A 25664-nucleotide genomic window follows, 5' to 3' on the forward strand; every position below is an offset into this window, starting at 1 on the left:
AACAATCATAATTTACTTAAATTTATTTAATTTTCGTGTCCATAAAATTAATTGAATTAGCAAGAAAACAAAACTTAGATAAGTGGAAGAGACGATTTCCTCGAATTGAATTTAGAATTTATCTACAGTGTTTATATGACATTTAATTTGTTCACACTAAATACTTTTATAAATATTCTTTTGAACTTAAGATTGGGGGAAGAGAGAAGGAGGCACTTTCCAATTGAGTGGTTTCAAATTTACATATGTCCCTTATAAATATTGATTTTGTCGTTCTTCTTCCATCTCAGTTCTTCTCTTCCGACAAGTGCCTAAGCTGAATGGCGTCGTTTTTGTCTATTCTCCCTGCCGTTTCTGCTCGTCCCATTCCCAGTGCTTTCCGCCTCACAAGACCTTCTTTTCAAACCCAACCCACCTTGCATTCCAAAAGTCACCGGTCAGCACTCCAATCGCCTCCCTCGACTTCTCAATTTCTTCTCCTTCATTTTTTTTATGGGTTTAATTTTTTTTTTTTAAATAAAGCTGAAATTCTTGTTTTTTTTTTTGCTATTTGTCAGTTTTTGGAACATGTGTCCACGAAATTAGTTTTACTTGTTCTTTGTTTGTTCGGTGATGGGTGGTTCGATTTTACACTGGTCAATTTGAGTTTTAGGGTGGAAATGGACGTAATGGGTTCTAAGTACATTTCAGGGTTGTTCAGTGAAGGAATATAAGCTAGTGATTTTCGTTATCACTTGATTAGTTCCTGATCTACTGATTTTAGATATTTGGAGTGGGACGGTACAATAATGAAGTCGTTTTTGGTTACATTGGGAGTCAAGGGAGAATCGTAAGTTGGTGTTTCAGCATGTTCTTGGTTGACTTATTTAACAAGGTTCAATGGTTTACATTGGTTGATCAAGGAATGCACTTTTTGTGTCACGGATTATACTTCCCTTCCTCTTTCTTCCCTAAGAGGTTTTAAATAGTGATTTTGTTTTGCAGTGTACATGCCTTTTCAATATGATTCTCAATTTCTTGTTGCATGTGACAAACACTGCTTGCAATAATTTTAGATATTTGGTGATAGTCATGGACCGTTACCGTGGCACAGGTGCACAGTTCGTCACCTTTTACATTATCATTACAGGACCTCCTTTTAGGAGAACCCGGTGGTAAGCGGTGAATTCAGTAAGCTGTGAATGGTGTGGGGATTTCAGTATGTGGCACACTGGGTTGTGGAGGGAGTTATATAACTAATATTGACCAAGTTTGACTTCCTCTTTGTTTAATGGGAATTTGGTATGGGGATTTTGGGACACGGTACACAGGGTTATTGTGGGAGTTACGTAACAAAGGTGATAGATATTGACTAAGTTTGACTTCCCTTTTGCTTAATGGGTCCGGATTGCTGAATGATGAAAGGATTTCAATATCTATTAAATGTTGTCTAATGGTTTATGTATCCTGTTCTGCAGGTTTGCAGTTAGCTGTAGTTATGCAGAAGCAGGTGTCAATGCCGATTCTAAATCTAACACCATAGATGTTGTAGCTGATGTTAAAAGTGAACGGGTATGTATATATCTCATTCTTTAATAATTTGAGACATAAATTGTGCATTTTTTGAAATTTTTACTTAAAAGGTATTGAGTTTATGTCTCTATTTGTAGATTGTAGTCTTAGGAGGGAATGGCTTTGTTGGTTCTGCCATATGCAAGGCAGCAGTATCTAGGGGCATAGAGGTCATTAGCCTAAGCAGGTTTGAAAAATGTTCAACCAATTTCCTGCACCTGTCTGTCTATCCCGTCTCCTCTCTGTATTTTGATTTTGGTTAGCTAACAAATATTTTGTTTTACAGGTCAGGGCGACCCACTTATGCCGATGCATGGGTAGATCAGGTTACTTGGATTTCAGGCATGTTAACTTAACCTATAATAAACAGATACATCATTGTTTTCTTGATATTGATTAAGGGAATCTGAGCATTCACAGAAAGAGGCTAGGGTGAGAGTAAACACCATGTGGGTTGTAGAGAAGAAGAGGCAATTATTAAGATCGATAAAAATGCATACAATTTACTCACTTCATATCTTTAACCAATATGTTTATATTGTAAAAGGTATACCTTCCTAACAAGACTAAAGAAATTATCTATAGTAGAATTAAAGAGAGAATTCAAGAAACAAAACAGAAGGTAGCACGTAGAAAGGAAAGTGTATTACTAGATAAAATGGAAAGTGATCTTAACAATGTAGTATTTATAAAAAAGGAAGACAGCGAAGCAAAGAAAAAAAAAACACATGGGCTACATAAAGAAAGACACGTAAGAAACATGTGCCATGTGCCATGTGCTAAACTATCCAATAGTTTGTGTTACTGAACTTTGCATATTTATCTCTTCCCTTTCTTATTGTGTGTATGTTTATATCCTTTAATTGCTAAAAGAAATGCAGATGTACCCAAAATCATCGTACAATCTTAGCACAGAACTTTACGTTTTTGAAGCATTTCATTGATAACGTCAAATTAGTATATTACGAATTCATGATAAATCAAAATTAATGGGACCTGCTTTGAATAATTCCGCAGATTTTAATACACTGTAATTTGACCAGTTAAAATATAATGTTAATGTAATCTTTTGATATTATCCTCTTTTGGTTCCTTGCAATTGTTGGTGTATATCATTTTAGCCTGAAGGTACACAGACCTAGTATAATCGGATAAAAAGATCCTATTGTTTCCTCTGATCAATTATTCAGGTTTATTTGGTATCATTTTAACATAATAGCCATATCATTGAATGTATATTATGAAATATACAAAATATAATGTGTTGTGGCATATAAGCAATTTTTCAAGAGATGTCCATTTCTTTCCTCTGGAGGCTGATCAGTATATTGCATGATGTGCAGGAGATGTTTTTTATGTAAACTGGGATGAAGTACTTGTTGGAGCTACTGCAGTTGTTTCAACACTTGGAGGTTTTGGTAGTGACGAACAGATGAAAAGAATTAATGGCGAGGCTAATGTTGCGGCTGTGAATGCTGCAAAGGAATATGGTGAACCATCTCATTGAGCATTATTTCACTTGTGTTCGGCCTTCATTATTCATGTTAGACTATATTTTAGACATACAATTCCATGCATTCCCCTCCATAATGCTAGACGTAACCTTTTGTTGGCAATGTTTTCTGATTTTTATGAGTTAGTTTCATTTTAATTTGTTACCACAGTTGGGTAGTTTTATTCGAACAAATGCAATGAATTGTCTGATACTATCATTCCATGTAGAAGATCACAACTATTTACAAATATCCTAGCTAGTAGGAGATGAATCCATATGTGATTTCTAGAGTTCTTTGCTCCGAAGAGATGCTATTCTTTATCTGTCACTTTGTTGAAATCTGCAATTTTGCTTTGCTTTATTTATTTTTTCAGAATATTTATGCATCTAGTGAAGGATTAGTTGAATTAACAATGCAACTATTTGTATAACTACAAATTACATTACTTTTGGTTGTCACTGAAAATTTGATCAAGCAATAGGATCAATGATAGGTGAGATTTAGTTGCTAATTGTAATAGTGTAATCTGCGATGCCATGTGGTGTGATTAGTAATGAAGTCTAGCTCTAGTAATGAATTTATGAAATATAAGGAAATAGTTAAGACCTGGACAAGCAGCTAACTCTGACTTACCAGTTGTGTAAAAAAATCCATTGGCATTTTCCCAATTCTTCAGCAGTTTCATTTTTGCACAAAAGTTTCTTCTGAGAAGTTCTTGTAAGCCGTAGTCATTCATTCACGTTAATTCTATTAGGGATATTTCTTCTTTAGATGCTTTGAAGTTATGAATTGGACCATAGATTAAGAAATTAATGTACTACTCTGTTCTCACCTCACTTCTGCATTGCAGGAATTCCCAAATTCATCTTGATCTCAGTTCACGATTATAACTTGCCGTCATTTTTACTTTCCTCCGGGTACTTCACTGGAAAGAGGAAAGCAGAATCCGAGGTGCTCTCGAAATACCCCAATTCAGGTAATTATTCTAGTCTGTCATAAACTAAATTGATATTCCAGATTTGTTAACAAGGATCCAATGGTTACTTATTTGCTGATAGCATCACCAGATCTGTAAGCGATTCAATCTGTTGTATTAAAAAAACTATTGTAAAACTAATATAGCGAAAGCTCATTGAGGATCCTGCAATAGATTTTCTGGAAGATGAATATCATATTTTTGAAGGATATAAAGCTAATAGAAAGGCCTTATTGTTTTTATTGATGGCATTCTTGAATCTCATTGTCATGTTAACATCTTCAGGTATTGTCTTAAGACCTGCGTTCATATATGGGAAAAGGAGAGTGGACGGTTTTGAGCTTCCTTTGGATTTGGTAGGGGAGCCAGCAGAAAGAATTCTTCGAGCAGTAGAGAACTTCACCAAACCTTTAAGCTCTCTTCCTGCATCTGATCTACTCTTGGCTCCACCTGTTAGTGTTGATGACGTTGCATTGGCAGTTATCAATGGTGTCACAGATGATGAGTTCTTTGGCGTTTTTACAATTGATCAGATTAAGGAAGCTGCCAATAAAGTACGGGTATGATCCACATACATGTGGCAAGTCAACCGATATAAAGCTGCAATTACAAAATACATACAGGGTGTAACTACATTGAGGCCATTTTCCTCACTTCGTCAATAGCAGTAGCTTTTGGAGCAAAATCTCGTATAGTGTGTGGGGATTATGGTGTTAAAAACATATATAATGCAATAAACGAGTTTCTCACTTCTATATTAAGTGTTCAGGTATAAAAAGTGATGTAGAAAACGAAAGAACGCAAAAAAATAATTAAAATAATGAGTTTCTCACTTCTGAAACCCGTCTATTATTAGGTGTTAATAATACGGTTTGTTGAAAAGTGGATTTCATTAGGAAGTGTAAACAGAATCTTCCCTGGCATAGCAACCATTAGCCATTCTAGTAAACGTAGTTTTGGGCCCTACGTGGTGTATGGTTGAAATTAACAGTACTAATACGTATTTATGAACAATAAAATAAAAACTTAGAAGCAAATGACACTTAAAAATATCAACTAAGAAACAACTTGCTCTAGATCATGTTATTTACACTGTACATAAAAACTAGTGAAAGTATTTCAGAGTATTCATGAAAATACCAACGGTTTGTCTATAAGTTGTTTTAAGCTTATTTTAACCAATTTTCTTGGATAATATGCAAAAAACAATTTAAAAATATTTCTTAATTGTAGAAATATAACCAAAATGTATCCAATATAAATGACTTAAACATACCACAGACGAAGAAAGTAATAAAATCGCGGAAGTACGCAAGCATGGTTTGGATTCTATAAGCCATCATATAGTAATAACATTTCAACTGTCCTTGTAAAGTTAAGAAAAAAAGTAACAAGTGATGGGATCACTCCTCTCTCGCTAATACCCAACTACCAAATACAGACATTAAACAAAAAATATTTATGCATTTTTAAGTTCTGCATCCAAACCAAATGGACCAAGAAATTCATGTCCGCAGCAGAGAGTAAAAACATTTCCCGAATATGTCCAATATAATATTGCAAGGAAAACTAACACCGGGGCTTCAAAATTTATGAGCCAGCCTGTCCAATCACATCATAATAGCACAGCTCTGATTTCCCAAAGAAGCTAAGATGTAGACCAATTACCCAACTGTTGAGAAATAATCACAAGGACTTGCATAGTTGAATGAGAACCCATTTTACTCCACTTGAAGATGCAGGAGTTTACATTTGTCTTCTGTTTCGAATGGATTGTTCAACAATATACCTGTTATCATCATAACACCGATCATTATACAAAAAGAAAGGAGAACACATAACTAGAGGTTTGTTTGAGATAACCCAAACTGCTATTATTCTAAGTGTCAAAAACAATTTGCTCCAATCATGTGTTTCAATTGAAAGAACAATAAAAACTAAATTCTATTACGCCTCCATATATATGTAACTATGCTTAGTGTTCGGCCACATTCGCAACCGTAAGGAGAGAGAGGTACACAAGTAAATTTGATTTGACGATGCAAAATATCAAGAGGCTTATCTTGCAAAATTTTGCATTAACGAAAAAAGGTTCAGTAAAGATTACATTTGATTTAGTAAAGTGAGAGTTAAAGGATTGGACCAGCCCAAGTTCAATAATGATAATCCAAAAAACTATATTTTGTTTAAATAATAAAAAATCTTAGTAAGTTAGAAAAATGCTTGAATGACAAACGAACCAACATTTATCACAAATAAAACTTGCGTTAACACTTACTTTCCAGTACAGAAGCCAGCAGAATACCAGGCATTCAAAACAGCAGCAAGATCCGTTTCTAAACCACTAATTTCTTCATGTTCAGAATTGTTTCTCTCTTTTCCTGAAATTGCATCTAGAAAAAACATATGCTGCTTATCAAATAAAGTAAAAAAATGAGATAGTAATGGAAAAAAGATGCATATCTAGATAACAAAGTAAAGCCATAGAAACATAAAATGGTGGAAGGACATTAAGCATTTGATAACTGTGACAATTTCATCAATAAACTGAACACAACCCTAGAAGGAAAGAGGAAATAATTATGCTACAATATGTGAATCGTTTAAAAACCAACATACATTAAAACAGTTAACACCATCAAAACAAGTGATGGCAAGTTATGATTGCCGACTAGACTATAATTCAATTCTTAATTCATCCAATCAAATTAAAATGGTTAACAGAAAACAATAAACTAGACAAACATAGAGAAAAAGAATTCAGATGGCGCCAGCTTAAGCATAATATATGTATACAAGTTATCAACCAGCAGTCCTACAGATGCACAAAAATGACAGAACAGATGCATTTAGGAACGAAAACGCTTGATCTCAATATAACTAACAAAGTTCAATTCATTTAACAACTATATTCATGCACCTGTTTACTCTAAGTAATGGGATTACCTTCATTTGCATTAAAATCGCCAGATATGGTTGTTCTAATAGTAGACAATGCCTTCTCTGCAGCTCCCATTGCCATTTTGCGGATGTCATCATCCTTATAAGGAAATGACATTTTATGATCCATTTCCACATAAGCATTGTTACAAGGCTTGCCAACGGATAATTCACCCAAAGAACAACCAGGAATTGATGTGCGTGGTTCCCGTAGACATTGACTATAACAAGGGCAACATGTACAGACAGCATTTGGATCAGAAACTTGGTAAGCAGCCATTGAATACTCTTGAGAATCAGAATAAGGTACACCAGAACTAGAAACAGCAGCAACATTTTGGTAATTCCAATAGCCGTATTGATTGAGTTGCTCCAAAATCTTCGCCCTTTTCTCCTCAAGTTCATAATACTGCGTAACTAACTGATTATAATCATCTACACCTTCCGCATAAGCATAACCACTCTGCCCACTCTGGATGCCTTGACCACTTGTTGAATCTAGGCAAGGTTGCTCCACTAGTGACTCTACGTGATGATCCTCTTCCAGTTTTGGCTCATTACGAGTCTCACCTGAATCAGGCACGTCAGTAGCTGGAATATGGTCATTCGTGTCAGCATCCCTGAGTTCAATAAAGCAAAATAAATTGAGAAAAATTACTAAGGATAAAAACCTCTGCCATGTACTAAAACCCTATATCGTGACCTAATTTCTCTGACAGCACAAATAGTAAAAAATCATTTGAGACATTTTTTTCCTGGTGGCATGACAACACGGTTTACATTCTGTTTAATGCACTATTATGAGAAGCGGAAGATCAACCAAAGACTAAAATTGTCCAGTGTAGGGCATACTAATAATATGCAGATAAAACTTGTTACACGTTTGAGAAATACCACGCAATGCACGATAGCTCAATAAAAAAGAAAATATAAATATATATTAATTAATAAACAAAAAGAAGATTGAAACATATTCCAATCGAGTGTTTTGGTTCAACAATTATACGCTCACTAATGCGAGTTGAATTGAACCTTGTAGCGTGGGAACTTGCGAAGTCAACATAGGAGGCTTCTTCTCCGATCACTGTCTCCGCTTCTTGAGCAGCGGCGTCTTTGTTCTTGCCGCTGATATGCATTTTCTTGAATATACAAATCGCAAATTTTATGAGATAAACAAATAATTCGAATAACGAAGAGCGAAAATATAGTTACCAAATTATTTGCAAGAAAGAGAGAAGAGAACCTTGTAAGTGGAAATCGCGTGGTCGAAGGCAGCGATGAGAGCTGAATCGTCCCATAGATCTCCTTCCTTCTTCCCCATGCTTTGTTTAGATTACAAAGAACTAAACCCTCACCTTTCTTTTTCCTAATCCTAAAACCCCTTCGATTTAAACCCTACGCCTCCGTCAAGTGACGCAAATAATTCAAGGGGTAAAAGATCACAAGCCTATTTTCAGATTAACTACAATTATATATTCTTAATTATGTTTTTAAAACTTATTTAATTATTTTTCAATTACATATTTGTTGATGTCTTTTCTTTCATTCAAATTTTAAATTAATTCTTTTTAATTTAAATTTAAATTTGACTTATTGCACAACTTGGCAATATTATGATTATTTTTTAATTTGAATCATATTTTTATATTTATTTTTCATTCACATTACAAACATAAAATTGTTGAATTTTATAATTATTACATAACTTTAGTATATCATGATAGATTTATAATTGTTTAATTGATAATATATTATTTAGACTTTTAATTCCTTTTAGTTTTAATCCTTATTTTTAATCAATTAGTCATAATATTTCTTAAATAAGATTAATGCAATTATTTCTCTTCTTTAAATCATTTGAAAGGTAACATGTGTCAATAAGGTTTAATCATTATTTTTGTATTTAATCCTAAAATTAGTTTTGTTCCTATACTTAAGTTTTTATATTTTTTGAATAAAGAAAATTATATTAACATAATTAGGAGGTGACCAGGTGTGTCTAAATTGTTTTCTTCATTTCCAACTCATTTTTCTCTAACACAATCTCATTGAGATTATTTTTTTAAAATTCAAGATCACATATTCAAGATCGACGTTGGCAGAAAAAAAAAACACCATATTATCTCTATGTAAAAATGTAAGGAGTTAATAAAGTAGAAAGTTATAGAAACTAAACTATTAATTTAACCTTTTATTTGACTAGTACATCACCCTTCCAATTTAACAAAAAAAGATTATATTAACTTTATTTAATAAATAATGAACTCAATTTAGTAAAAAATAAACATAAACTAAAACAAATAAAATACTTAAATATAATAATTAAATTACTAATTAAGTTATATATAATTATATAAATATTATAATTATATAAATAATATTATGTCCTATCCATTTTAAATATACTTATTTTGGTGTGTGTGTTCCAATGTGTCTTCTAATTCATAAATAAGAATTTGGTTACAAGAAGGATATGTTTTGTTGGCTTGGGATTCCATGTTTTAATGTGACATGAAAGGAGTGTCAATCTATTATATATAAAAAAAATGCTAGCAAATTTATTTTATTTTGTTGACAAAAAATTAGTTTTTTTAATCATTTGACATTTTATAATTTATTTATATTTTATTTTATTGTCATATTTATGAAAGTTATTTGACTTATTTTATCTTTTTATTTTATTTTAATTTTGTATTTATTTATATCTATTTTGTTATGCATAAAATTTATTTCACCCTTTTATTCATTTATTTTATTTTTAAACTATTTTTTTCTATATTGTTTTTTATCACATGTGCATAAAATTTATTTGATCTTTTTATCCATTTATTTTATTTTTAAATTAATTTGTCTATAATTTTTTTTATTATTAATTTTATTCTTTTATAACTTTTAATTAACTGGTTATTTAATAAATTATTAAATAATAACTTATATTTAAAGTATACATTTTTATACTAATTTTTTATCATTTTAATTTTATCTTTTTATAATTTATAATTATTTAGTCATTTATTATAATTTATTATCTATTATATAATATAATAGAAGAGGATATTTGGAAATTCACTAGTGAAAAAATACCTCTATATGGCGACCTATTATGACAAATAAAAATCATCTATCATAATAGGTTGATCGGTAGCAGAAACGTAATAAAAGTGAGACATATTATAACATAGTTTTGTACATCAGTCATAATATGAAACGTGTTGACAAACTTGTAAATAAGTTTAAGACATATTATGATGTAGTTTAAGACATATTATGATGTAAATAAGTTTAAGGTATATTATGATGTGGATAAAAAAGGAAAAATGTTAGCAGTCTCAATTCCATGAACTAAACCTCTATATCCATCAACCATCGAATAGAAGGTAAAGGATTCAGAGAGTACAAGAAAGCAAAGATTTGTTACCAGTAATGTGATATGTGACTCTTAACTCAAGAACCCAAGAACCAAGAGAGAAGATGGAGTCAAACTAATAAAATATGTACTTATGTGTTCTAAAAGTGCAAAGGAACTAGAAGGTTATTGTTCCTTATACCATTTGAGAAATTTATTGAAAATAAAAGAGTCGTTAGTAATATCAAATGAGGGAGGATCCCCAATAAGTGATTGTAAGGTAGGAGAAGTTTGAACAATAGCAGTGAATCTAAGAGGACGATCATGTAATGCATAACACCTATCAATCTTGAAGCCTAGCTTGCCACAATGGTCACACCTGTGATGTCCTTTTCCTTGCATGCAAGAGCAATTGCGATCATAATGTTGAGATGCCAATGCTGAGAAAATAGATGTATCATTAATGAGTTTACTACGTGCACACAAATAGTGGAACAAGTAGAAGTCAAAATGGGTACAAGAGGTAAACTCAAAATTTGATCACAGATATGAGAATTTTATCAGCAAGGTTGCGTAACACCAATATCATGAAGAACTTTAACCGTTACTTTGTTTAATGGGCAGGACTAGAGACAACGAACAATAATTCATTAAATTCATGAAAAAAAAACATGAATTTTTTCTATAAAATCAATCATAGAGTCCTGATGGCGAGGAGTAATAACATTGAAAAGATCATGTTAAACACCATACAAACGTTGAGTATTATTGGTGTACAATAATTTTGCATGTTCCCAAATTTCAAAACTTGTTTCGTAAGAATGACAAATTTGTTTTAAAGAAGAATGAAGGGTACCCTTGAGAACATTGCAAAACTGAGCATCAATTTTCAACCAACGAGTAACCGCAACAGAATCTATAGTTGTCACATTCTGAGTAATATGATAAACATACCTCTGACTTTTAAGCCAAAGTTTAACGTCTGATGCCCAAGCTATATAATTAGTGTCATCTAACTTATCAATAAACAAATGCACATTGACATAATTAGTATATATGAACATGTTAGAAGTATTGGCGACAAAAGAGAGGTCGAAAGGGAAAAAAAGCCATGAACAAGCAAGAGAGAGAAAAAACCTAAAACCCGAAAGAGACCCAATCAACACAACGAGGCCAAATCTAGAGAGGGGAGGTTGCGACGAGTCCAACCAAGGTGGTCAGTGCTGGAGACGATGACACACATGCTAGAAAAGATGGTTGAAGCAAACTAATCATATTCTTTTAATTTAGTTTTTACTATTTTCAACTTGGAAATATAGAGTTTAAGACTTTAGTATGAACAAAACAAAAGAAAAAACTAAAAACTAATTGTTTTTAAAATATATCGCTAGTGTATATATATTGTCATTATTTGAGTCTACAAATATATATTAAACATATATTGATTATACGAATCTAGTAACACACATAGACAAATATAGCAAAAAACATTATATGGGTCTAATAATATACACATTAGACGAGTTTGTACATACATTGATTAAACGAGTATGACAATAATCATTAGACGAGTCTAACAATACATAATAAAGGAGTATGTTCATACAATAATTATATGAATATAACAAAAAAAAAAACATTAGATGAGGTATTTCATAGGATAATGATATTTAGACAACATTTTTTTAACAACATTTAAACATTGATTACGTGTCAATTTGTGATTGATCAAAAATTACTCCACAATAGTGTTTATGATTATTATTATTTATTGTGGAGTAATTTTTGATCAATCACAGATTGACACATAATCAATGTTCAAATGTTGTCAAAAAAATGTTGTTTAAATATCATTATCCTATTTCATATATGTCGATTAAACGACTCTAAGCATATACTAATTAAATAAGCATAAAAAAATATTAAACAGGTTTATCGATGCAATTAGACAAGTTTAACAATAATATTAGATGAATCTATCCATACAATTACCAAACAAGTTTGTTCATTCACTAATTAGGCAAATCTTGCAATGCACATTACACAAGTCTCAATATACACTTATTATATGAGTCTAGCAATACACATTATACGAGCGTATTTTTATATTGATTAAACAAGTCTAGCAGTACATATTAGGCGAATTTATTGATGTATTAATTATATGAGTGTAGAAATACATATCAAACGAGTCTTTCCATACATTGCTTAGAAGAATATAGCAAAAAAATTACACTGGATTGTCCACATAATAATTAGATAAGCATAACAAAAATATTAGACAAGTCATTTCATACATTAATTAGACGAGTGTAACAAAAGTTATTAGTCAAGTCTGGAAATATATAAATTAAATGAGTCTAGCAATACACATTAGATATTTCATTCATATATTTATCAGATGACTATAACAATATACATTAGACAAGTCTCTCAACACATAAATTAAACGAGTTTATTAATAAACATTAGACAAGTATGTTCACTTACTACTTAAATGAATTTTGCAATACATATTAAATGAGTTTATTCATACATTAGATGGGTATAGCGAAAAACATTACACAAATCTAGCAATATAGATTAGAAGAGTTTGTATAGCAAAAAATATTAGATGACTCATTTCATATATTAATTAGATGAGTCTAAGAATACACATTAAACAAGTATGTTCATACACTGATCATACGAGTCTTATAACATACATTAGACGAGTTTATTCATACACTAATTACATCAGTCTAACAATATACGTTAAACAAGTCTCTTTATACACATATTAGATGAATTTATCGATACATATTAAACGACTCTATCTATGTTATGATTATGCGAGTTTTGAAATATACATTACACAAGTTTGTCCATATACTAATTAGAGGAGTCCAACAATACGCATTAGACAAATGTGTCTATATATTGATTAGACGGGTCTAACAACACATATTGAATGAGTTTGTCAATACATTGATTATACGAGTCTAACAATTCACGTTATATTAGTCTATTTATACACAAATTTATATTTTTAACGAGTGAAACCTACATATTTATGCATATCTTTTGTACTTTTAAAGAGTCAACTCTATTTTTAAACATGTTTTTATCATTTATATTTTTATAAAATTTACTATTTATACTTTTATAAACATATATTTCTAAATCTATAAATTATTTTTTAAAGTTATTATATTTAAAACTTAATCATAAACTTAAAAATAATAATAATTTTTTTGTCGATCTATAATTCTCTTTTAATAAACACATAAAGTAACATCAATCCATAAGTAAGCACAAATTTAAACTAGTTAAATATAAGTCATTATGGAAGGATATCAACTATGTTCGAGTAATAGAAACCCTAATATTTAGGCGTAAGGTGTGTCTCTATATTTTTCTGCTAAATAATATTAATATTCTTATTTCATGTTATGTCCTCATTTATTTAAACTTAAATTATATATAACATTAATATATAACTTATGACTAAAAAAGAACTAGACTGTGTTTATTAAAATAACACCTTAAAAAAGTGCACATTAGAATTCTGCTAAATAGAATGCACACTAATGGAAAAAAGACATTTTATGACGTACAAAAATGACATTTTATGACGTAGTTCTTGAGAGTCATAGTTCTGGGCGTCATAATAAGTCTGCGCATTCTATGACGTAGCAAAAATTTACGTCATAATAACTTGAACATATTATGACGTAGTTTCTAAAATCAGTCATAATATACGCAAAAGATATTATGACGTAAATTTGTTGATACGTTATAATAAGTGATTTTCATGAATAACCTATTATGACGTACATTATTTTGTACGTCATAATATATGTTTTTTTTTTTAAAACAAATTATTATTACAATTGCAATGAAATTATAATCATTCACAATTGATTACATTCCAATTACAATTGATTCCATTCATAATAAAAATACATTCACCAACACTTCAACTCTAATATGTTATAAAATTCACTAGACTAAACACAAGGCAATGACAACACTATCTATTTTACACATGATTCCTCATCATGGTAGATTTGAACCACATCCATGAATTAATTAGTTCCCTGGAGGACCACCAAAGAGGTATCGCAAGGAAGATCCACCACCTGGAGGAGCATGAACCTTGGCAGATGGTCGATCCTGCACCCCAAAACCAAATCATCATTAACAACAAGTTCAATTGTTTTAGGCATTCAAAAAATAAATTTTAAATAAAACTGATACATTTTAACGTAAATTGTTTTATTAGTAAATAAAAATGTCTCATTCTTAAAGTTATTTAAATCTGTCTAACCCTTAAGCCACATCATTGTTGAGTGTTAACTCAACAAAGAGCAAGCTAGTGCAGTGCAGCACCCTTGCAAATATTACATAAGTTGCACAAAGTACGATATTTGTAAACACATATTATGTCAGTACAGGAGGTAGGATTTATGTCATTCTTCCAACCAAAAAGGCAAGAGAACCATGAAAGGTAGCTCAAGCAGAGAGACATGGACTATTCTTAAAGTTTTGAAAGCTTTGCGCTAGAAATTTATGCTAAAAGGATCTCCCACAATGTAGTACTACTGCAATTAAAAACTATAGACTTTGTTTTGCCCCTTAGTTTTATGAACACTAAACTTGTAACTTCACTACTTTTAGCTTGACATTACTAGGAAATGCAAGAGGAGGAGACTCCAAAATGCATCAAATTTACTGTGAAAGCATTCTAGTACTTCCTAGGCTCATGTAAGTGGAGAGAAACAAAAATATTTAAAGCAAAGTTGAAGAAAGGGCAAGTTAAAATTAAAACAATCATAATAGATAACTAGAAAAGAGAAATCAATACAAATCTTTAGTTGCCTGCAATAGAAATCAATTCCATAAAGTTCTATATTGGTCTTAGATCAATGTATTTCCCTTCAATTACAAATATTCAAATGAAGTCACTAAGTATTTTAATTTTTTACAGTAAAGGCATCAAAGGGTGAAAGTGGAAACTGTAAATCAAAGCTACGGTATGTAGTAAAGAGAAAGCTTACTTGAACGATAAATTCTCCATCCTGCGCAAACAATAAAGTTGGTGTATGAGAATGCATTATTGGAAGAATTTTCTGGAAACTAGCTTATCTCCATTAAAAATAATAAAGGTGAAATTTAAAGAAAAAAAAGGCACAATTCAACTTATGATTATAGGGGGACCAAATTCTTCATTTAAATTTGGTATTCCTCGGAGTCATAGGACACTATTTAATTCTAGATCTCTATCTTTCTTTAATATATATTCTCACGTTCAAAGGATAAAGCTCCAACCAGATATAATAATTACTATACTAGAATTTAATGACACTTTAAGATATTTAACTCTCTTTTTGTTTCGTGCCTTTTACATTATAAAATAAATTTTAAACCAAGCTTTGTACGTAATTTTTAAATCATATTTTATATTTACAAATTATCATATATAATTATGAAGTTGATATTTTTAAATAAAATAAAATAAAATATTTTGAGTTAGCATCCTTTTTGAAATAAATTACCAAGTATAATTTGAAATTTATTAAATAACATGAATAACGTGGTTTTTAAAAAATAATGAGACTCTACATTTTTCTTATTCTTTTAATATAAATGTTTTTTTTTGTGTGTGTGTGTGAAAATTGATTCAATAAGGATGCTACAATTTGAAATAAGTATTTTGATCTATCTGTGTAAGGTGTGCTTATTATAGCGGTTTGCCATGAATAGGAAAAATTCACCATAAATATTGAATTTTTAAATTTAATATTTTGATTTAAAATCTCACTTCAATATGCATTAGATATAAATCGAATAATAAAATTAATACTTAAATTTTAAAATAGTTTACAATATGCTACCTGATATGATAAATTTATTCAAATTTAATATTAAAATTTTGAGTTCAATGATACAAGAAAACAGTTCTTAAAGTTTTTATTATTTCAATTTCATTTTTAAAGTATATTTTTGGGAAAATGATATTATTTATTTTTTTGAAGGGTAAAACTATTTGGAATTTGACTTTCAAATTTAGAATTATCGTATTTTTTATTCTTTTCAAATGCTACAAAGTTATTGATCATAATTATTATTGTATGAAATTTTAACAATTAAAATTACACTCTCAATCTATCGAAATATTTATTAAATATATTTAAGTAATTATTAATTTCTATAATTCATTAATAAATTACTAATATATAAATTGTGTATGAAGTAGAATTGATGCTATCATTAATATGTATATATAATCACTGTTTAAGTAAATCAACTTTATTTTGTTATTATTATCATTGTTATTTTTAAAAAAATAATATTCTGAACTTTGAATATTTGAATGAAATTTATATTTTGAAACTAAAAAATATTTGATTGTATAATTAAATTTTATTTTGGTATAATATTTTATTATTATATATTATTTCGGGTGAAAACTTTTTATTATTATTTTCTATATGTTGTTACGTTTCAATTAATATTCACATTGATATATACTGAATTTCAACTTGATATATAAAGGATGAGGTGTCAGTTATAAAACAACAAGTAAAAAAAAACTTAAATATCAGTGTGCTTAAATTAAGTATCGCAAATCCAAGTTTTTTTTAATTAATCTAGTCACCTTTTATTTGCAAATTTTTATTTGTCTATATTATTAAATTAATTAATTATTAGTTTTTCAATAATTAACTTTTAAATTGTATTTTTAAATATTAACTTCTGAAGTATTTAACGAATTTCATTAATATTAACAGTATGAATCGACTATAAAGAGTTACTCTGTCAGTAAATATTCAGTTTTTAATCTATAATAAAAAAGAAATAGAAATACTTTATTGGTAGAAGTTCTCACCCATAGAATTGAATAACTAGCAAAGATATGAAATAATAAAATAAATTTCGATAATCAAAGTTAATACATAAAAGTTTGGTACTTACATTTAATTACGACAGAGAGAAATTAACCATAATAAGAAAGCAAATTAGAATGAAGATAATGAGAGACGTAGTGAATATTCCTCTTTCTCAGTCTTTAATAAAATGCGCCTTATAGCTTATGTTCTGCTGCCAACTTACGGTTCTCCAGCCTTTCGTTTTTCCTTTTTAAAAAGCATATTTGTAATTTCAGAAATTACAAGTTAAACTTCAATATATTTCACTTCTCGGATTATTTTTTTCTAAAAAAATTCCAAAAAATAATTCTTTAGAGATTTTGTTTTAAAAATAGATATAATTGATTTAAAATATAGTGTGTATAAGTGTTATTTTAACCTTAACTTTTTGGCTTATATACAAGGAAATGAATATCAACATACTCCAATTTTCTGATGTTAATTTCCCTCAAAACGTTAAAAATAGAAAAAGTATGAAAAAAATTTGCTAATTAGATATTGTTTCAATGTAGTTTCACTATGTTTTCAAATAAAAATATATTTTTATTTATTAATCTCTTAATTAATAGTTTCATATTTTATTATCGACAACATATTATATTCATATATATACATATAGAAATAACTTTAAAAGAGTTATTTTTCATCTTAAACATTTATTTTCTTATAGTATTAAGTCAAATTGCTGTTTAGAACCATTACAAATAAATAAATAATGAAATCATCTATTACACTTTAACGATTAAATGAACGAGTTGATTTTTTATTCAAAACTAGCACGGAAATTTTCATAACGTGTTTTCGGGTACACGATAAAGAATTAAAAAAATACGAAATTTATATTTTTTATTTTAAAAAGAAAGCATTTATTAGATTAAAAAACTAGTATTCAATACTTAATTGTGTTTTTTAAGTATTTAAAAAAGAAACAACTTATCCTTATTACAACTTTGATGTGAATCTGTGGTATGACATAACATAAGTGAAGTGGAGAAGTGTTTGAAAATAAAAGATAAAAGTTGAGGAGATATTAGAGATGAATAGCATGTGTTTAATTTGATAATTAAGAATAAGTTTACTGGAATTAGTAACTGTGGTTGAATAAAGAGAGTGGAAGTTAGAGATTGACTTAGAATGAGAAGTTAGAGTTTTTGTCGCATGTTTTAACGTACGAAGGGAATAATGAAATGAAATTGGGATGATTCCGGATGAAGAAAGATGAGCAGAAATGAAACCTTAACGAAGTAGTAATGTTGAGCATTCGCATAAGATAAAATAAGAAATGGTTTGATAGCAACATAAGTTGACATATTTGACCCAACCATAACCCAGGAACTTGGGCTCCCCTCATCATGCAAAATTTAAATCTCATCATAATTAAGTTTCCAAAGCAATTAAAATCCCCTGTCTAATATTTAATTCCATAGGGGCTTTCCATCCATGCTCTGGTCCCCACCTGAAAGAGACACCCTTCCATCTCACTGCTTTCAGTGTCAAACCGAAATAAATAACTCACCCTTTCCACCATGCAAATCTCCAACGTCAATCTTTCTCTTTCAACAACCATATTTCATACATTTTTTTCTCTTTAATAATTATTTTTTAGAATCATAATTAACCAATTTAAAAATAATCATTATTCATTATTGTAAATAAAAAAACGGAGTAACGGGTTCAACTTTTGTTCTTATCCCAACAGGGCGCGTGTGATGCAGTCTCCTGAAGGGGAGAAGTCGAAAGGAAAAAAGGTTTGACTTTGGCGAAGGGTGTGGGAAACGTTTGGAATGGCCATTAAGAGAGAAGCACGTGGCATGTAACAGACGAGGGAGTAAGTGGCAGTGATCGGTTTCTGTGGACCTGCACTTACCATTCACAGTAAATTATTCAATTAACCGATTTATTACAACACAGTACTATCAATGTGACCATTATATTATGTGATTGAGCAACACAGACAAACTAGGATAAGGAGGGATCGAGAGAGAAGAGAGGGTCCCCTTTTTCTGTGTGCGTGTGTTACACAACTCGTCTCTCAACTCCAAACTAAACTCCTCCTTCTGGTATGTTGTAGAAAAACGTCTCTACTTTTTTTTTTTTTTTTCATGCTAAAAAATCTTTTTAAGATTCTGGTGGTTTGGTTGGTCGGTTGTGTAGTATAGGAATATTTTACACTGTTGTGGTTTTCGGGTGGAATGAGAATGTTTTGATGGTTTAAAGGTTTTTATTGTTTGGATTCTGATATGGGAAAGTTTTGCTGTGGGGTGTTAGGGACAGGTTTGGCTCAACTGAAGTAAAGTTTGGTTAGCTTATCTCTCTCTTAGCACGTTAAAAGTAGTACAAACACAGGTGAAGTTGGTTTTGGAAAGCAAGAAGAATGTATGGGGATTGCCAGGTTATGTCAAGTATGGGAGGGAACGTAGTAGTGAACTCCGATACTCTCTTCTCCTCCTCGATCCAGAACTCTAACTTTAACTTCATCCCCACCATGCCTTTTCAACCTTTTCCTTCCATGGTAATTAACTATTCAACCGTTTTTCCTTTTTTCTATTTGCATGCTTTTGTTAAATCTTTTTCTTCTTTCCACTTTCCTTGCCTTTGATTTCCTCTTTTGTTTTTGAAGCAGAAGGAAGAAGAGATGATGCTGCGAGGGAAGGAAGAGATGGAGAGTGGGTCAGGAAGCGAACAGGTCGAAGATAAGTCAGGGAATGAACAAGAGAGTGAACAACCCACAAAGAAAAAACGATATCACAGGCACACTGCTCGCCAGATCCAAGAAATGGAAGCGTAAGAATATGTTCTATGATTCTAGATCTCTATTTCTTTCTCTTTTGTTTTCTTGCTCTGAAACGGAAATTCAAGGCTTTAACTTTTTGTTCATTGCTTGTTGCATGTCTAATGTAACTCTGGCAGTTTGTTCAAGGAATGTCCTCACCCAGATGATAAGCAGAGGCTGAAACTGAGCCATGAATTGGGCCTGAAACCGCGCCAGGTCAAGTTCTGGTTCCAGAACCGTCGAACCCAGATGAAGGTACGCTGAAACTTTATTACCATGCTTCTTCTCAGCCTCCATTAAAACGTCCACTTTTACTACCTTATAATAATAAAACCAAACCCTAAACTGTATTCATGCTCTTAATTCCACCCATTAAATCTAACGTATACTGCTAGCACGTTTCCCAATGAAACCGCGTTTCCTTCCATTGCATTAAAACTTTCCTATGCCCTAATAAACAGCTACATAGACAGTGAGAGATAAATACATTGCAGGTAAATAGATTAAAAAAACCATCATATGTGCATATATAATTTATATTTGCGAATAAAAAAAAGAAAAAAAAAAGGAAGAGGGGAGACTCTCATTTACTTGTGGTTCTTGGTAAGTCCATCATACAGTCTGTATTCCATTAATGTACGCATTAAACCCTACCTGTCCCAAGTGGTCTCAAACGGTACTCATATTTATTGCTATTATCATTACGGTTTTAGGGTTTGAATGGATGATGAAGGGTCTTCGGTCTTCTCTTTCTCCTCATAAATTTTAAGAGCATTTATGTTGAAGGATTTCGCGAATTATATACATCAAGATTATACCCTCATTACTATACGTGTTGTAAGACTACGAAACATACGGAAGAGTCTTTGGTTGTTTTTGCTTTATTAACCATTAATTCATGTTTGATTTTATCAATTCTGGGAAATAGGCACAACAAGATCGGGCAGATAATATCATACTTAGAGCCGAGAATGAGACTCTAAAGAGTGAGAACTATCGGTTACAAGCCGCACTGCGTAACGTTATGTGTCCCAATTGTGGTGGCCAATGTATAATGGGTGCTGATCTGGGTTTGGATGAACACCAACTTCGCATGGAAAATGCCCGGTTGAGAGAAGAGGTATATTTACCATTATTTCTGATAATCACACTGAACAAATATTTGTTCAGATTTACATTTTGATGTATGAACCGTCTTAAATTTTGGAGATTGAGTTCACTTTGGCAAGGATGGTTACAAAAAGGTTGAAAAAATAGTCCACAAAACAACAAACTAACGTTTAACTTTTATAATAAATACGTTACAAGTTACACTCTTTTGATTAATTGGTCATGCATACAGAAATTAAACTCTAAAAGAGGGTTTACGTTACTCTTAAATTAAGTTTTGCGAACTTAAACATTAATTTACAATTAACGTGAATGTTGATTTTGCAGTTAGAACGCGTGTGTTGCCTCACTTCAAGGTACACTGGGCGTTCATTACAAACAATGGCAGCAGGTCCAACTCTCATGGCCCCTTCATTGGATTTGGATATGAACATATATCCAAGGCACTATTCGGATCCTGTTGCTCCTTGCACAGAAATGATTCCTGTGCCAATGTTGCCTCCTGAAGCTTCACCATTTGCTGAGGGTGGAGGAATCTTGATGGAAGAAGAAAAGTCTCTGGCCTTAGAGCTCGCGGCTTCTTCCATGGCAGAACTTGTGAAGATGTGTCAGACAAACGAGCCACTTTGGATCCGAAGCAGTGATGGCGAAAGGGAAGTGTTGAATTTTGAAGAGCACGCTAGGATATTTCCTTGCCCTCAGAATCTCAAGCACCGAAGTGAACTGAGAACTGAAGCTAGCCGTGACACTTCTGTGGTTATAATGAACAGTGTCACTCTTGTTGATGCATTCCTTGATGGTGTAAGTGGTTGCTGAATTGTTAACACCTTTTTCATTCTGAGAAAACCCTTTTCTTTCTTCTGAAAAATTGAATTATCATTCACTTTAATCTTATTTCACGAACTTTGGCTTTATCTGTACAATTTTTTGCTCCACTTATTGTTTTTTCTCCATCGCTCCGATTCCCGTTTCTTTCTTGTACGAATATTTATAAAAGTACAACTTTTCACTTGAAAATATCATCTACCTTAATGTCTTTCAATTGTACATATTTAGTAACAACAAAAGTCAAAGTAAATGGAACTCTGCAACATTTTACAAAGTCTGAGGTTTAAGTTTTGTGAACCTTAACTATGATGAAAGTTCTTTCTTTTTTCTTTCCCCCTTCTATTTGCATTTGTTTTCTGATGGCTTCTGTTCTTTGACATTTTAGCAAAAATGGATGGAATTGTTTCCTTCAATCGTGTCTCGAGCAAAAACTGTCCAAATCATATCTTCTGTTGCTTCTGGTCATGCAAGCGGGACTCTTCAGCTGGTAAGTGTGTTCTTGTAAGTATTGAATTGGTAGCGTCGTATATAGTTTAGCTAGGCTACTGATATATTGGTTGCATTTTGTAGATGTACGCAGAATTTCAAGTTCTTTCTCCTTTGGTGTCCACTCGCGAGACTCATTTCCTTCGTTATTGTCAACAAAATGCTGAGGAGGGGACCTGGGCCATTGTCGATTTTCCTGTTGACAACTTTCACCAAAATTTTCACCCTTCTTATCCCAAATACTGCAGGAGATCCTCCGGTTGCGTGATTCAAGATATGCCAAATGGGTATTCAAGGGTAAGTCCTATCCCCATTGGTGCATTCTAATTATTTCATTCCCAGCATTTTCTGGTATATATGCATGTCTAATTTCATCTTTCTGCTTCGATTATGTGTATTTATCTATGTAGGTAACATGGGTTGAGCATGCAAAAGTAGAAGAGAAACCTGTCCATCAGATATTCAGCAACTATGTGTACAGTGGAATGGCATTCGGAGCACAGCGTTGGTTAGGAGTTTTGCAGAGACAATGCGAGAGGGTCGCGAGCCTCATGGCCAGAAACATATCAGATCTTGGAGGTTCTCAAAATCTTATCTCTCTTATCTTAATTGCATTGACTTCAACATGTTATTTTAACTCAATAACTTTCTATTGAAACACCAAAAACTAGGCCAGGGAAAGCACACTAACGAATATAAGTAATGATTCATGAACATTCCTGGAGTTTATAACCTAATTGATCTTCTTTATATTATATCTTCTCTCTTTTTAATTATAACTTATCACCTATAGTTTCTTATTTCTGTCTCTTCTACTTATTAGTAGAGATTACTACAATATGTATCCATTAATAAGCTATGAACAATCATGTATATGATATTAACCTGTGGGACATATATGTTGTACTACAATTGCAGTGATACCTTCTCCAGAAGCGCGAAAGAACTTGATGAAACTAGCCCAAAGAATGATAAAAACGTTTGGCCTTAACATGAGTACCTCTGGTGGTCAATCGTGGACAGCTATATCAGATTCCCCTGAAGACACGGTTAGAATCACAACTAGGAAAGTCACGGAGCCTGGCCAACCTAATGGTGTGATTCTAAGTGCTGTTTCAACCACTTGGTTGCCCTATTCTCATACCAAGGTCTTTGATCTCCTCAGGGACGAACGTCACAGATCTCAGGTAGTGCAAACCCCCCAATATTCTACTTTTCTCACTTGCAATTCAAGTTCATCTCTTAATGCATTTTAACAGTTAAGTAATGAACACCGGAGTCTTTTTTTTCTTGGCAGATGGATGCTCTTTCTAACGGGAATTCATTGAATGAGGTGGCTCATATTGCAAATGGCTCACATCCAGGAAACTGCATTTCACTTCTTCGCATAAATGTAAGATCATTTGCCAAATAAAATATTGCTCAAGGATACATATCACCTTTTCCCTGTCCCTTATTTGTCCTTTCCCGGTAGATAAAAACAAGTGGTGATTATGATCCATCACTAGGTTTTGACCCTTACTTAAAATGCAATACTCTCCTTCCAGTTTTTTTGTTCCCTTCACGTGTCACCTTTTATTTAGAGATACATGGAAGTACAGTTTTTTGTTCACTTCACGTGTCACCTTTTATTTAGAGATACAAGGAGAAAAAAGGGAGACACGTGAAGCCTCAAATCATATGTCTCTGTAAGTTGCCATTCTAAGGAAAGAGTTAAAAAGTACCGTTACACAACCTTAGATATTGTTTTCAAAACCTGTACTTTACTTCCATAGTATGAATCCCCTTGAAATGAAACTTCAATTATTTTAAGAAGTGATTACTTAACTAGTTATATAATAATACTAGCTAAAGGTTTTGTATTCTAAACCTTAGGTTATTGTTACACACATGCAGGTAGCAAGCAACTCATCCCAGAACGTAGAGCTAATGCTGCAAGAGAGTTGCACCGACCAGTCTGGAAGCTTGGTGGTGTACACGACCATTGATGTGGATTCCATCCAGCTAGCCATGAGTGGCGAGGACCCTTCTTGCATTGCCCTTCTCCCCCAAGGCTTCATGATAGTGCCAATGCTATCATCACCCAACGTTGACACACCCATCAATGGTAACTCCTCAGAGTCTCCATCTCTGAACTCGGGTTGCCTCCTAACCATGGGGCTGCAAGTTCTCGCCAGCACAATCCCTTCTGCAAAGCTGAACCTCTCAAGTGTGACGGCCATCAACAACCACCTCTGCAACACCTTGCACCAAATCGAAGCTGCTCTTTCTAGTAGCAGTGAGAATGGGACGAATTTCCTTTGCACTGAACCCACAGTGAGTGGAGCTCCAAAGCAGTGAAATGAAAAGTGAGAAAAATGGTTCCTTTAGCCGAGTTTTGTTTACCCTTTTGGATTTATGAGGGGCGGAGGAAGAAGTAAGAGGTTACGGGGGAAGCAGAGAGGAGGGTAAGAGTGGTATAAAATAAAAATGGATTATTAGGTAGGGAAGTGTGTGATTAATGGATATGTGTGTAAGAATTGAGAAAGAACGTGGAATGGCATGAATTTATGTGTGTGAGGGTAGAGGGACTGAGGGAGTCAAGAGCGCACCAGATAGTACCTTAGGCTTTGTAGTGAGGCCAAGGGTGCTGTGGTTCGGGAATTGACTCTTGTTTCTATGTCAGCCTCTATTGTCTTTCTTTTTATGCTTTTCATCATTCAACTTCACTTAATTTACCTCTTTATCTTTTTCTCTCCTTTTCATCTTCTCTTATCAACTTCTCATACATATGCAATTATCATTTCTAAGCTTCTTTTTTGAAATCGCTTTTCTTTTCATTTTTCTTCTCTATATGTTATTATGCCCTTCTATTTCACTGCCCCCTTTCTCCAGAATTTCTTTTCGTTTTAATTCTTTTCTTGGTTTATAAACATTTAATTCTTAATTTTTCTTGTAAAGTCGTACTTTGTTTTGGGTTCAGTTACTTTTATAGTTGAACTTGTGTATTCTTATGATTGTTAGTTGTTACGGTGGTAGGCACTTTATAAGTTTTTTTTTTATATTGATAGGAAGTTTCAAATCTATTAAAGGTAAGGAATGTAAATTTCATTTTATAAATTAGTTTTCTAATATTAAATTAAATTTAAAATTTACTTCTTAATATAATATTAAAAGTTTATAAATAAAAATCTATTTTATTAAAATGTATTTTTTTTTTAATTTATTGTATCAGTTACTATCATTAGAAATTATACTAGTTGTAGCT

General features: G+C 31.9%; 3 protein-coding genes across 5 annotated transcripts; 2 read left to right on the plus strand and 1 right to left on the minus strand.

Annotated features, from left to right (window-relative positions):
• Positions 1 to 172: 172 nt before the first annotated feature.
• LOC106776384 (uncharacterized protein At1g32220, chloroplastic) lies at positions 173 to 4778 on the plus strand. The gene is made up of 7 exons (XM_014663824.2): positions 173 to 436; positions 1458 to 1551; positions 1650 to 1738; positions 1838 to 1893; positions 2895 to 3041; positions 3898 to 4023; positions 4309 to 4778. Exons 1-7 carry the CDS (start codon positions 321 to 323, stop codon positions 4587 to 4589), a joined length of 909 nt encoding a protein of 302 aa, XP_014519310.1. The 5' UTR covers positions 173 to 320; the 3' UTR covers positions 4590 to 4778.
• Positions 4779 to 5310: 532 nt separating this feature from the next.
• LOC106777091 lies at positions 5311 to 8368 on the minus strand. Its single transcript, XM_014664609.2, has 5 exons — positions 8207 to 8368; positions 7996 to 8102; positions 6970 to 7583; positions 6302 to 6416; positions 5311 to 5812 (listed from the first exon to the last, which is right to left on the minus strand). Exons 1-5 carry the CDS (start codon positions 8282 to 8284, stop codon positions 5770 to 5772), a joined length of 957 nt encoding a protein of 318 aa, XP_014520095.1. The 5' UTR covers positions 8285 to 8368; the 3' UTR covers positions 5311 to 5769.
• Positions 8369 to 19146: 10778 nt separating this feature from the next.
• Positions 19147 to 25154, plus strand: LOC106778009 (homeobox-leucine zipper protein HDG5). 3 transcript variants are annotated; one of them, XM_014665885.2, is made up of 12 exons: positions 19147 to 19280; positions 19489 to 19732; positions 19841 to 20004; positions 20131 to 20248; positions 20922 to 21113; positions 21431 to 21904; positions 22317 to 22418; positions 22502 to 22714; positions 22828 to 22996; positions 23336 to 23604; positions 23715 to 23810; positions 24314 to 25154. In XM_014665885.2, exons 2-12 carry the CDS (start codon positions 19595 to 19597, stop codon positions 24755 to 24757), a joined length of 2379 nt encoding a protein of 792 aa, XP_014521371.1. In that variant the 5' UTR covers positions 19147 to 19280; positions 19489 to 19594; the 3' UTR covers positions 24758 to 25154. The 3 variants fall into 3 exon arrangements, with proteins under 3 accessions (XP_014521371.1, XP_014521373.1, XP_014521372.1); XM_014665887.2 differs by having other exon boundaries at positions 19844 to 20004; XM_014665886.2 differs by having other exon boundaries at positions 19175 to 19280; positions 19495 to 19732.
• The last annotated feature ends 510 nt before the right edge of the window (positions 25155 to 25664 follow it).

The sequence above is a fragment of the Vigna radiata genome, chromosome 11, assembly GCF_000741045.1.
Source record: "Vigna radiata var. radiata cultivar VC1973A chromosome 11, Vradiata_ver6, whole genome shotgun sequence".
Lineage (NCBI taxonomy): Eukaryota > Viridiplantae > Streptophyta > Magnoliopsida > Fabales > Fabaceae > Vigna > Vigna radiata.